At 32.7% G+C, this 15,098-nt stretch overlaps 1 protein-coding gene and 1 long non-coding RNA gene across 10 annotated transcripts in view; both read right to left on the minus strand.

The window, feature by feature from the left end:
- Positions 1-1,710: 1,710 nt before the first annotated feature.
- Positions 1,711-4,003, minus strand: LOC128230846 (uncharacterized). The gene is made up of 3 exons (XR_008260286.1): positions 3,944-4,003; positions 3,377-3,462; positions 1,711-1,758 (listed from the first exon to the last, which is right to left on the minus strand). It is a non-coding gene; the product is annotated as an uncharacterized LOC128230846 (long non-coding RNA).
- A 4,773-nt stretch (positions 4,004-8,776) lies between these two features.
- The window catches only part of LOC128229958 (desmoplakin-like), a 264,609-nt gene continuing 258,287 nt past the window's right edge, over positions 8,777-15,098 (minus strand). For all 9 annotated transcript variants that reach the window (XM_052941905.1, XM_052941896.1, XM_052941932.1 and 6 more), the window contains 2 exons: positions 13,302-14,360; positions 8,777-12,227 (listed from right to left, as the gene is read on the minus strand). In XM_052941905.1, the coding sequence (XP_052797865.1) occupies positions 11,776-12,227; positions 13,302-14,360 (1,511 nt within the window). In that variant the 3' untranslated portion in view covers positions 8,777-11,775. The remainder of the gene's footprint in view (positions 12,228-13,301; positions 14,361-15,098) is intronic.

The raw sequence follows: 15,098 nt of genomic DNA on the forward strand, positions 1-15,098 counted from the left end.
ATAAAGGTCTCAACAACAACAATGCAATGATAGTCTTATCTTTCTCCTTATATATGCCTAAGTGATTTCATACAGTGTATCAGGAAGTTATATTTACTGTCCAATCAAAATACCCAGATTCTATTCTCCAATTTTAGCTTGGTGGTCATCAAACTGGACAAGTAGGTTCCCCGATTTCATTAGCGTTAAAAACGGGTTTGAGCGATTCGTTGTTGCATTATTAGGGTTTTTACGTGATGGTATAAATGTATTGTTAAAGGTCAACATATACGTCTCAATCGTATGTCCTGGTGGCCTAGTATAGTTAAAACTTATTTATTTTACAACGATTGGGAAACAAGTTATTACCACATTTCATTAAATAACTATTAATTATTAGCCCTTAAACACAGCATTTTCCTCGTCCAATAATACAAAAGCCTCCTCTATAACAGTGCCAATATCTATATCAGTTAGCGGCCCCAGGCCGAAAAGATATAAAGCCCGCATTTTTAATAATTTGATTGGCTAATTAAAAAGAGCCAAACATGATTTAGATTTGCAGCTTGAAATTCGGAAACGGCAGCCATTTTATTTCAAAGTCAGTATTTAAACGTTCGCCTACAGTTTGAGCACGAAACTTATTCAAAGTTTAAGCGTATACAGACAAAAACACGATTAAGTGGTAGCTTCTTAGAACGTAAAATTTACAAGCGTTTATATTTAATCGGATCAATGCGAAAAAAATGTCGTCTTGTGAGGAAATGTTAGAGCTGCTAGCTAATGCTCTAATATCCATGGTGTACATGAATGAAACAGAAGAAATTGATTTACTCTTAGTGTTTAAGATGTGTCTGTGGTTGTGCCCCACCCAGTGACGTAATCAAATTTTGGGGTGCAACGTTTCCATGCAGTCTCTGAAGAAGACTGCGACGACAGCTTAATTAAATCGGCTTCGTGCATATACGAATGCCCTCAGAAAAATAACAAGCCCAATATCAAATCACTTATTTATTAACATATAATATGAATCACTCTCGTTGGCACGATGATACGCGAGAGTATGGTCTTGTGATGTGGGGGAAACCGGGGTACCCGGATGAAACCAACTTGTCCGGCTTGCTGACCACAAACCAAATTCACTTGCGTCCATGCTGGGAATGCCGGATCGCATAGGTGAGGAGCGAGTACGCTAACCACAGCGCTAACCAGACAACCATGTGGCCTAGTGGTTAAGGCGTCGGTTTTAAAATTTGTTCTTGACTTTTCCCGCGTGGGTTTGCATCCAACTAAAACAAAATGCTGTAATTCCGATATCAGGGAGTAAAATTATGATAGAATAAGTGATTGCAGATGCTTTATCGTGAAGACCAAGTTTTGGTCCAAAAAAAATATAAGCGTGACGTTCTACAAATGCGTTTCTTAATAACAAGATGATTTGATTAACATATCCAATGATTGGACTGACTCTTATATTTAATTTTGAAATGGAACATTCACAATATACGTGTTTAATATGTAAATATTTTAACAATTTAGTAAAGATAACTACTTCTTCTTGCAGCAATAGTCTCTTTAGATACAAACAAAGGTTTTACTAGTATTTTTTCAAAAAGAAATATATTAAACTTCAATCTGATAAGTAATAAAAGAAATATACACAGTTAAAAATGGTATACATTCTTTAGAATAAAGGCTGACTCAAAACATATTTTTTTCGTTGTCCCTCTTCTGGAATATAGAAATGAATCTGATAATCTGTATCCAATCAAGCCTTCACTGAAACAGAAAAAAATGATTGGTGTATAAATTTACGTTCGCTTAAATGAAATAATGTTGTTTTTTTCTACAAAATTACGTTTTAGATTTAAGAACTATTTTCTTAATAACACCTTCAAGGAAATCAGTGTATGCAAACAAAACGAAGAGAAACTTTTGTGAAAAGGTATATCTTATCGATTACTAGAAATTGAAATTAATGACCAAAAGCTTTGTTTTACAAATAATTATAGTAGTTCGATGTTTTCCTTTTTTTAATATGACATCATACCTGAATCGACCTAATTACAGTTTTTTCGAGGCCAAAACAAATGCGTTTATTATATTAGTTTCTGACTTATCAATACACTTTATTTTGTGTACACATTGTATCCTTTCTAATGATACCAAAGTTCGAACCATCGGTAATCGACTGTATCAGTTCATTTCTCTGTGCCATTTTCAAATAGGATCAACTCGGACATTTTCCTTAAAACAATCTCGGATATATATATATATATATATATATATATATATATATACAGGCGGTTTACGATGTACGATATTTATACATTTATCTTCGCGGGTAGTAGATCGCGTAGTAATTTCAGCCTAGCAGTTACGCTTAGTGACATTTCTCGTAGGAATCTTTATTATAATAAGATTCAATAGGAATGCTTTTGAACTCTATAATGAGAATTACACATTAAAACGCTAATTTAACCTTAATAGTGTTAATTAACGATATTTTTATACTAAAGTACCGGCATACACTCAGGGCCCGTCGCATGGCGGAGACAGTAGACGTGTTTCTATTTTTCCAGCCTTATTCATTGTATAGATTTATAATCATACATTTACGCGACTGTTCGGGTCCATCTACTGCAAATGTCTCGTTACGTGACGTTTGCACCACATCATTACACCAATCATAAACAGTTCCATCAAAGAGATGGCACCAAGTCAAGCATTGGATAACCAAAAGTTGGTGTCTTTAACACATGGGTGCTCCTCGTCTTTGACTCAAGAAAAAAAAATGGTGCCAAATTAAAATAAAAGATACATGTTGTTTACTGATGATAATTTGGTGTTTACAAAATGTTGTTACTAACAATGATCAGTCTATTTCAACGCAGCAACTTGGGAGATCTCAAAAAACTTAACTGATTTATTTTCATCATATTAGTACCAATCCCTTTTTTCCTGTTGTCTTGTGTAGACTAGTATGTATTATATTGTTGACGATCAACCCTTTCTCCTATCTATAGTTTCGGTATCTTTAGTGTTTCTTTTAAATGTATGGCAAAAGTACCTGATCGATAACTTTGAATAACTTTAAAGTTAATGTGAAACTAATAATGATATCTTAAACACTTAAAGTATAATTACATTTTTAATATGTAATATGTAATTATTTTTTATGTGTCTCCACATCTTCCATTTGCACAAAATGCACGGCCACCTTTAATGGTTTCGGGTGTTGAACAATGTACAATAAAACGTCCAGAAGTTGAAAGTTTCGACCTAAACCCCGTTCTATGCCAACAATTTTTATCTCTTGAAATAATTTGATAATTTCAGTATTTTTTTCCATTTGATTATTTGCTTGTATTTGATAAATAAAAAAACAGTTACTTACCTGTTGGCTATGGTGTGGAATATGGACCTACTGCGCAAACTCCCAGCTGTAGTGGACGGTTGCATCTAAGGGACATGGCTCTGCACCTAAAATAAATATGTTTTATTTTAAATTGATGGACTAGAAAAAGAAATATAAGTAAAATAAAATGATATGTTGGGTTTATTTTCATTCTGCTTCAGAATTATATCCAAGTTCTGCATATTTATACATTCAAAGTTTACATCTATTTACATGCATCAAAGGCATGAAAAAGGCGTAGCTAGAATGTAAAAGTCACATTCATTGATGCAGACTGACAAAAATGATAACTCAATATCCAGCCTGTTAAGTAATATAAATCAATAGCTTTTAACATATTATATTTTAATTATAAGACTAGGAAATCTCTAAGCATGACATAAGAAAGCTGAATGGCAGAGACGTGCATTCTCAATATGACTAAATAAAAACAATATCTGATTTAAAGGACACTTATGTTTTTGCAACTCGTAGTTGGTTTTGCATAGGTCTAAAGCTGACACTTCTCCCATAACTTTTGTTAATAAATACAATCTTGCTACGTACCAGTAGGACTGCGTGGTTTAGATTCCGCCGTGGTGTTGCAGCTATGCTTTCTATAACGGGGACTTTTTCGACGTTCCATATATAGACATATTAAGCTAGCCGTGCATGCAACCTGATAATAAAACTTAGGGATAAGTTATTCTCACGAATGGTCAGGTTAAGGAACATCTGAATTGTATTTCAACCTTAAGATTTGATCTTTAATTCATTCGTTATTTAAGGATAAGGCCACTTTTAAGTTAAATCTTAAGATTCTAATTGAATACCATCACATGTTATGTTTTATTAACATTATCTCAATTACACATGCGAAGTTGTCTTATACATTCTGACCTTTATGAGCATTTTAACATATATAAATTATGTTTTGATAGTGGTAAGTCTATTTCATTTAATGAGCACAAAAACAACTTTTTTTCAAGAGAGGAGCAACATGGTGTTCATGAGGTGACAAATTGTGTCGTCTTACAATGACAACAACACTTTGTATGTTTACGCCACGCAAAGCAAAGGATACAAAATGATATGTAAGCTTAGTTTTTTAGTAAACCGCGCTTAATTGTATACGAACGTTACGTCTTTCCGGAAAATGAGTTCCATCACTGTGAGCAGCGCTGACGTTTGATTTGTTAGTAAGAGTAAATAAGATGTGATTTCATTGTAGGTGTGTGTGTGTGTGTGTGTGTGCGTGCGTGCGTGCGTGCGTGTGTGTGTGTGTGTTTAAAGTTAAATATTATCTACATTTCACCATTAAAAATATATATAAATATCCGGAAAGTATATCGTCAATTGTAATTACTATATTTCATCATAATCAATATCAGGATATATTTATTTTGTTTATTTTACTGCTTATATTGTTATACAGTTGCATAGTTCTTTATTTCCATTTGCGATCGAGTCCGGCGCTGGTTGTAATTATTCAATGCAATTGACCGACAACGGGATTACATTTCAATACATGGCTGTGTATTATAGTGGATTCTTTGTTTTCATGTTTGATCAAGTTAAATCAAGTCAATATTCCATTGGCGAAATCACCAAATGCATTACCAAAGGTGGTGAAATTGACAATAAATCAACATAATGATAGCATAATATTATAGATAAATGTAAGCAGACTAAATGGTTAGAAGTTAATAAGATTATTACCAAAACTAAATTAGCATTAATTCAGGGATTTGTATCAACGAGTATTATTCTTGTCTTCTAAAAGCTTGATATCAATAAATTACAACTTTATTATTGACAGTTACATTTGTTGTTGACATAAATTGCACAAATTGACCAAATTTGTCCGACAAGTATATTACTTCAGTATATATATATATATATATATATATATATATATATATATGAAATGGACATATAAGTAAGAAATGGTATTAATTTCAAACACATTTCATAATTCATTCTGCTCATATTCCGTTTTCCTTTAATTTTTAATATTACTAATATATCTACCTTCTTGTATCAATGAAATATGTGCTGAAAATAGTATCCTAGTCATCATACTTATATTATAATTATTTTTGGAACATTTGTTTTGTGTTTTTTTTTAATAGAAATATGTATCATCGTAAAATCATCAATTATAAAATCGTTTTATGTGGACTATCAACACTCAACCTATTGAAATTATCGATAGCTTTTGTTAATCAGTTATAAAGTTTTACTATACTGGAAATACAGTTTAATGCTCTTAAATCACTGAAAAGACAAGCTTTAAAACCTTATCGCCTTATGAAAATATTCGGTAGGGTAAAGCTTGATGTTAGGACAAAGTTGTCATTGTTTGACTCCATGATGCCCCAATCCTTACGTATGGATGTGAGGTCTGGGGAGTTTATGATATGAAAGAGGCTGACAAACATCATCTCAGGTTTAATAAACAGATTCTGGGCCTTAGGACTCAAACGTCTAATGCAGCAATGCTGGGTGATATTGGTCGTTTTCCTTTTTCTATACTAGTACCATAAGAGCACTTTATTTCCTATGCAAGGTAAAAAAAAAAACAATTCCCCAACCTCGCTTATAAATCACATGTTTAATGAACAAGTGAATGATGCTACCTTTCTGTATAGCAATGCCAACGATAACTGGTCTAAATATGTTAAGAATGTTATTAGTCTCTCATGGATATGTTTGGAATAGCAATAATATTGGTATGTCTTGCCGTGTTTCTTTAAGGCAACGTCTCTAGGATCAGTTTGTACTACACTGGTCTGCTACTATTAATTCGCAACCCGAGTTAGAATATTTTAAACAATTTAAGAAAGACTTTAAATTCGAGAAATATCTTGACTATATATGACTGATAAATATTGAATTGTATTATCAAGACTACGATTGTGTTCACACTCTAGAAATCGAGTTTGGAAGATGTAATAATATATCTCGTATAAATCGTAAATGAAAACTTTGTAATAATAGTATGGTTGAATCTAAATACCACTTTAGACTATGTTGTCCTTTTTACTCCGATGAACGTCTACAATATAATAGTTCAGAATTATGGAATACATTCAAATATTTGTAAAGATAATGTCATCAAATGATGATATAACTTTAAGACGTTTGGCTAAATTCATATACCATGCTATGTTGAGGCGATCTGTCTCCATAAATGCATTAGCTTCTTATTTTAGTACCTTCAAGTATTTTGTTGTATAAAAACATATAAGCTTGTTGTATGTACTATTTAAATCTTTGTATTTTGTGTGCATCTCACTTAATATTTTTTATGTTACTTGTTCATGGCTAAAGGCTCTTTTGCCTATATTGCGAATAAAACTTGAAAAACTTGAAACTTGAAAACTTTATTACAAATTCTGATTTGAAAAGTTATGAACCTATCGTAGTAATATTATGTATTTTTTTCACAATTATTGTGTAAATAAATATCATATATTTTCTAACAACACTATCAAGTATGTGAATCAACATTAAGTGTTAATAAGAATGAATACCAAAGTTCATTTTAGTTTAAACCAGTATTTATTGCAGAAAATATTGAACAGAGTAAATAAGCATTTGAGCTACAGAAATGCATACTATACATAGAAAATAAGGAAACGCATAGACAGTGAGTAAATCACAGAATTGAGAATTAACCATAATTGGTTCTACTCTTCTGAAGTTCATTTTATGAGTCGTTAAAATTAAGGTATTAATCGTCGTTTCCTTGGTATGATCAAGAAATATTATATGACTTGATTAGAGATGATATCCTATAACGCGGGCAAAATGACAAAGATGGAGATAGATTTAATTTAAAATGCGTCGGATTTTAACGTTGAAATTATCTAATTAGCATTGGTATAATGTACGTAATTTTAACAAATCAGTGATTATTTCTTACGTTAAAGGCTTTTAATTTATTTTGGCTCATAAACAGTCATACCACTATTTACGTATCAAAACTTTGAAAAATAAAAATGTTATTTCATGGTTCTATTTTATAAACGAAAGAATTAATCGTATTTGTAATAAAAACAGAGTGTTTATTTCTTGGTTTTCTTTACAGATATAAAGTTTGCAAAAGTCGATGACATTGCGGAAAGAGAGTCAACGTCATCGGAGATCAAACGGCGCGTGAGAAGCTGTGTAGCAAAATGAATTTACAAATATCCTCGATATTTTAAACAATTGCATCTGTAAAAAGCACATTGGTCTGTATAACTTGGCTTTATTCGTGATTAAATACAATGATTGTTGCTTATGGATGTCTGTTTAGTTTTAATAAATGTATTCATTCAGTACGATATGCTTGATAGTAATCATACAATAAGATGTAAATGCAATGCCAAGGTTTATATATAACTTTTACGTTTACTCAAAACTCGACGAATTAGCCAGACTGGTAAAACTGTTAATTTGTGTCTCAAATTCCGAACAATGTCTGTTATTTAAATTGCAATTAAAGTTTGCTCTTATATATGTCTCGAGATCTTTTTCTAGAGACCGAGGAAGATATCTGACTTTAATCTATAACCAGGTACCCACCGAATAATAGATCGTCACTAATATAATTGATACACTATTCAGGAGATTCAAACAGAATACGAGACTACACACGATGGTCGTATTTGTTTGTGATCAAAGTTATATATTAACTATATTAACTACATAATATTTTTGTTTCAAGGTTTAAAACGTTTTTAAAAAAACAACATGAACGTCCAAAAATATGAGAAGATATATTTAAACCTACGCATGCAATATATACTCCGACTGCTTTGTTTACGTTAAACGATTGGGATCATATATATTTTATATATCGGCCGGTAACCTCAACAACTGTTGATGTTTTTTTTTATATATATGTCATACGTCTTTAATATTGCATTGTGTATTATGTTTTCTCCGTGTCTGTTCGGTATGAACACGTGTGTATCTGAGCAGGCGCATCGTTGAATATTGGCTCCCTGGATAAGCTTAATTTTGCTATATTATTCCATGTGATTCCCAGATTCCCATTTTATTAGTTAACGACAAGCAGAATTGAGACTTTTTGTAATGTTCAATAATGTCAACATCATGGATAGTATTGTTAACACAACGTCAGACGTGATGCATTTACGTGTTATCGTAGTTCGTTGTCAAATTACGCCAAACCACTGTGACCGAGTTTGATAAATAGCATAACAACTGGTACATAAGGGAGCGGTCAAGGTGTAGATTACAACGTAGAAGAATCCACAAGCATCAAATTTGTCTGCCCTGTAGTTTCACTAGCTATTGTTGATATGGTAAGACTGCAGTGATAGCAGGTTCTTCTTAAATAAGCAGTTAATAGAATAAGCAAAAACATCAAACGCATTAAAGGTTCTCTGTTTATTTACATAATGAACTCATCACATTTGAAAAAGGTATAATATAGAAATCAAGTATAATTCATCACATACAAAGCTGTAAACATAGCTAGAAACATATTTCATCACGTATTAAATTGTTAACTTAACCAAAATAGATAATAACTTATAACCTGAAAACATTGTATCAAAAAGCAATTATAATGCACCACATAAACAATGTAAACACAGTAACAAGTATAATTCCTTACTTATCAATTTGTAAATTTAATCAAAAGCAAAACTAATCCCTACAAAAAACTACAAACAAAACCAAAACCAAATATAATTAATCAGATAAAAACGTGAAAACATATTTAACGCAATTTATGAACGCAGTACGGCAGGCGATCAAATTCCATGCTGCCAGCTAGCGCTTCTTGGTCATTTGTTCGCTTGCCCTACTACGTACATACAGCATAAAAGCAAGAACAAAATACGATTAATACTTATAATTACATTTTAAAAGAAATATGCAGTGTGATTATATTCATTAGCAGTATAATCTGCAAGTGAACATGTGTTTTTAAAGATATTTAGCAAACAAGATACGTTTGTATAAAATAATAGCTGATTTTGTCACGTCGTATATCATTGGTTAAATGGCGTCGGGCTTATCCACTTGGAGTTCAATTTTGAAATAAACAATGGCGTCATAATAACTTGCGTATTATACAAAATACATGTCCGATTTAAGCTACACGAATGTAAATATTCAAATATACATGCAAATTATCACATGGTAACTTGCAAACACAATCAAAATGCAATATACGTCATTGCATAGTAATTTGCATACAGCATCAAAAGCAATTATAATTTATAATTCATAACATAATAACTGCAAAACACATTCATGTTAGTTGCATATTTGGTACATTTTTATTAATATTATATTTTTTTGAAACATATTGTCAACAAAGTTATGTAACTAAATTTAACAATATATACAATTATATAATCGGTGAAAATGCATGAAGATTCAAACAAATAAAGCTTGGTTGTAATTAGCCCGTCGGCTTCAATGGACATAATATATGGGAATAAATATGACAAATAGAAATAACATTAATAATAATTGTGGAAAAACTAAAATGTATTACAGAAAAAATATGTCTGATTAAATATTTTAAATTGTCTGTGTTTTATGTTCTTTTCACAACTGCTCACTTCAAAAACGTAATGACATACGTATATAGACACAGTAAATTGATATCATAGTTATCATATATTTTCTAAAAAACAACCTGTGATAGAATGCGATTTGTTTGTATTATCATTTATAATTTAAGAGGCCAGCAATGGAGCTATGCAATTTCAGTGTTTCGAAGGAAGCAAACTGTCCAATCCAATGTTTTAAGCAAGGAAAACTCAACATATCATAGCGAAAAATTGTTGTATATCAAGTCGAAATATCTGAATGAAGATCGATTTGGCAATCTGTTTTGGAGAATTGACGATACATTGGTAAGAAAGGAATATTTAGCATTGTCGTTAATGGTCAGGATGCTCTAAAATGAATATTTAGCGTTAAATGTGAAAATAAGGAACTTTTGGCATCCACACTTACAAAAAATGTTATGTACGGTAACAAACTTATTTATGTTTGTTAAATACGCAAAATGTATAAAAGCTGCCGTTAAGTACATTTGAGAAGCACAAACTAATTTAATTGACAAATTTAAATATGATAGCATTCACCTCATTCGTAGTTTTAAAGTTCATTAGATTTAAAAGGTATCAAAAGCAAGTATTTGAACTGATTGTGTCTTTCATTATCAAATGACTGATCGAAACGAATACAACGTATGAGTTCAAATATTTTGCAATACAAATATCGTTTTGAAACTAGGTTGGGTTTAATTAGCGCCAAATATTGTGCTACATTTTTTCCAACCAGTAGACCCAGAAAGAAGAATGCTTTTTATAGTCAAATTAAAAGGAAAAGTTATAAATTGAAGATTGCAATTTCCTAGGGAATTCAGATAGTAAAATGAAGTAAAATAGTGTTCATATTGACGATACCCATTTACTGTAAAAAGGGGATTGAGGGGAGAGGTATAAATGTTAGCTCTCTAAGTTTCCTAAATTTTAACCATTATGTCTTTTCTGAAAGTTCTTATATGAAATAAATGTTGTTTAAACCAAGGCTAAATTAAATTACACTTAATATTTTCACATAAGGGTTGCAGGACTAGTATGCTGTTACACATATCACGGCGTCTGAATAATATACATTAATGTTCTTTCATCAGCTGTGCATTTTAAAAGATATTACTTTAAATGCATACATATTAGGTCACACCGAATTTGTCATCGGATATTTTTCTGTTAAAAAATGGGACAAACAAGTGAAAGCAAACTGGAGTGAGCGGTAAAAAAAACAACAAAAAACACGAAAGGTTATTTTACCATTTATGATTTCATGTAACCTGGCATTCGAATAAACCTTTCCAAAAAGACTAAAATGTCTTATACCAAATGGACATTCCATCTACATAGTTTGTTTGTGGTATCTATGCGAATATTTGCGATAGCATAATCTTACACCCTATCCTGATGATGTTTTAAAGTGGAAATCAATCGATGAGGTTAATTCGAAAGGTTACAAAATCAATTTGGTGTGAACTAACTATACAAATGATGCTATAGCAAAAATAATAAAAAATAATAATCTGCATTTGAAATTACTATAATGATAAACTATAAAAATCGCGGGTGCTAATGTAATTAACAAGAATAAAGGTACTTCATTTTCAAAGCATATTTCTTATAATCTACATGATATTATACCTTTTGATATGTTCCCTGATACGTTGTCGTATAGTTTACTCTTAGTTTTTGGATTACATTCGTCGAAATCTCTATCGTATGATTGTGATCAGAATTGTAACAATATGCAAATGTTCATATGCAAACAAATAAAAACAACGCACACAAACACACACACACGCGCGCGCGCGCGTAATCAATATTTTGTCAGATTTCTTGATTTTCAAGAAATGTGTATTCATTGCCTAAAGCTTTAAGGCATGGTGTCATTTGCGTGCAGTAGGTCACAGTTTCATCCCCCACTGGAGAGCCGTATACCATTCCGATAGGAATCAGTTGTTCGGACTCGGTTTCTGTGTTCATGTCTAAAGGCATGGTAGAAAGAACAGCATCTGTTAAAAGTCTTCGATTTACCTTAAAGACCAATGCACCGGAATCCCCATTGTCAGAGAAGGGTTTTCTTGTTGTCTTTGTTTCATCGTCGTATGCCCCTAAGACATGTATGAAGCCTGGTGTACGGGTACAAAAGGTTTCTTGTTCTTTAATCGTACCAAATGTAAGCTCGGTTGTGTTTCCAAATTTAAGCACTATATCGCCTTCATGAACGACAGCGTCTGCTTCGCTGTAATGGAACTGTGGTGCATGTCGGTGTTTGAAAGCTGAAAATAAAACAAGAAATGTCAGTGATGGTTAGTTCCCATTTTAGGATCCACCTTGTCTTGAACATGAATGCATTGTTAATTATAACATTCGCTTCATGTTATTTTTCATTTGCTACTAGTACACAACCCAATCTGGAGGTATCAGAATACAAACCTACTTGAAGTTTTCTTTACCATATCAAAAATTAAACTTTTTAATGTAACGAATACCCCTTACAAATTTAAGGATAATGGAACTTTTAATAAGTACGGAAAGTAACTAATGTTTATTTGTGCATATGTGGGACGTGAATATTCGCGCGACACGTTGCACTTTTTTAACACATGTGGCGTCTGACAGATATTTGAAGTCGAAAGCCCAAATCCGTTCAATTTAAAATACGTATAATGATGCTTGGAGTAAGTTAAAATGATCTAAATTAATCCAAATAAACTTTGCGTAAATGTTGATGTAATGCTAACAAACAAATAATCTGCGGCGATAAACTGTACGAATGCATCTGGTGGTCTACCCAAAAAGGCTTTTATTGAACACGCGCTAAACTTCATAGAAATACTTTTTCAAGCTATGCCTGAAACTACCAGAAAATGGAAACACCTATTTGAAACATTAATTTAACGTAAATCCTCACCTATTTTTTGTCTGATTTCTTTACCATTATGATATGTTCGTATTCGTTTAAGAACGAAGAAGTAATTTACTTTTATTACACCCCCAAAAATGTATTTTTCATGTATATTTTCACTCAATTAGATCAGGTACTTTGTTCAAGTATGCTTTTACAGGAATGTATCCATTGTAGGAATAAAAATGCTCACTTCTGTTTTTTATGAAAATAAACGTGATGTTTTAACAAAAAAGGGAGCAACTCGGACAATAACCATTAAATGGGGAAGGTTAGCATCTGTTGCATCAATATTGACATCTGAAATGACATAAACCCGGTGCGACTCAAACAGTTCTTCCTCTAATAATTGAGGAAACCGGAAAGTTGTAACCGTAAACATAAAACATTGTTACTAAGATTGATGATCAGTGTACTAAGAAACTGCTAGAAGATTATACATTACCTTTGTGTATCAGCCTGCTTAACCCCACAGTAAGATGGTCGGATTGCGGGTTAATGAGCACAGCTGCAACATCAACAAAGGCCTCTATGTTTTCGTCGGGTTTCTTCAAAGTTCCATGTGCTAAACGTTCAACTCTAACATTTATATCCGGAATCATTTGTTTCAAATCTTCTTTGTCTAAAGCAACATAATCTTCGTCTTCGTCCAGAGACAGACTGCTTTTGTATCCGTATTTTTCCAAAGCTACTAACGAATGAGCACATGTAAGACCATACTCAGACATATCGCTTTGTCGTCTCAGTAGGCCTTGTGTCGTTATTTCCTTAATTTCGTAAACATAGCATGGAAAGGTTCTGCATTGGAGGTCGGTCATCACCTGTACCTTCAGTTCATAGAACTCTCTAACATCAGTCGGGTACCCTCCCATTGTATCCGGGAAACTTTCCCATCCAAAAGGAATCCATCCCTTGAAGTATACATAAATCACAATGCATAAGGCCGGCTCGCAGTCAACAGTATAAACTGTTTTATCTTTGTATGAAAAGTTTCTGGCTTTGACTGTACTGAATGTCATTTGAGAAATATTTGGACACCCCGAATATTCACCTGACACGTCTTTTATTGCTGACCTAAGCGTAGGCAAGTTCGATTTTAGTTCTTGTTTCACCTTTCTAAGTTTTTCTTTGTCCGACGTGCTCATTTGGAATACTGCGTCATCAACCGCTTTGTCTTCTAAAACAGCATTGCTTATGTTTTTCACAAGCACTGGATAACCGTTATACGCTGGCACTGGAACTGAACAACGTGATACTACAATGAATGTAATATCGAGCTTGTTGTCAGTAGTTGCTGCATACACCTTTATGATTTTCGTACGATCGAATAATGTCAAGATGTCTTCCGAAACCAAGCGACATAGACTAATAAGTACTGTTCGATCGTGCAAGATGTGAACCGCACGTCGAAACGTGTTATATGTAGGCGGTGGCTTCTTATCATTAACCAGCTTTTTTATCCCCGCAATGTTTTCCGTGTCTATCGCAACATTCCACTCAGGCTCTAAAATCAACAAACAAAACATTTCAGATTCCGAATGCTTAAACTTAAAGCAATTCGTATGTATTTAATATTTGTAAATCTGACCGAACGGCTCGTTGATTACTTTTCCTTGGAACGCACAGTAACTTTATCAGTCGAAGAACTCAATGTAAATGCTTAAGCAGAGCGTGTTCGGGTTCCTGAAGTATCGGTGATGAATAGTCTTTTTAAGACGTCATGTGCAATACAGTACTGCTTAATATATATGCAAAAAGCTACAGAAACATGCTCAGTAGCAACATAAACCCGGTTTAGTGCCAATGGGCAAACGCCAAAGACATAGAACACAAACTCACAAACAAGAAACATAGAACAGCACAAAACTATACAAACAGCACGGTGCATAAATACTATATATATAATTGGTATGTTTATCAATAATTGTTAGGTACCGCCTTGGAACGGTCAGTAAAATGCAAATTTACTGGGGTTTTTAACCAATTTATGTGCACAAACCTCACTCTTATCCCAACAATTCTTAATAAAGATAAAACGCAAAAGGTAAATCTTATCAAAGTATGCATTAACTTGAGGAAACTTATCAATAAAACAAATAACAGTAAAAAAACGAAAATGTAAACCCCAAGTACTTCAATGATTAGAGATCCCAACTTTATCTGCAGACGGAGGGAAACAATGCAGAGCAGCTAATGCAAATACTTTTCAAAGATACGATGCAGTCATCGTTAGAAACAAAAC

This window comes from Mya arenaria, chromosome 1, assembly GCF_026914265.1.
Source record: "Mya arenaria isolate MELC-2E11 chromosome 1, ASM2691426v1".
NCBI lineage: Eukaryota > Metazoa > Mollusca > Bivalvia > Myida > Myidae > Mya > Mya arenaria.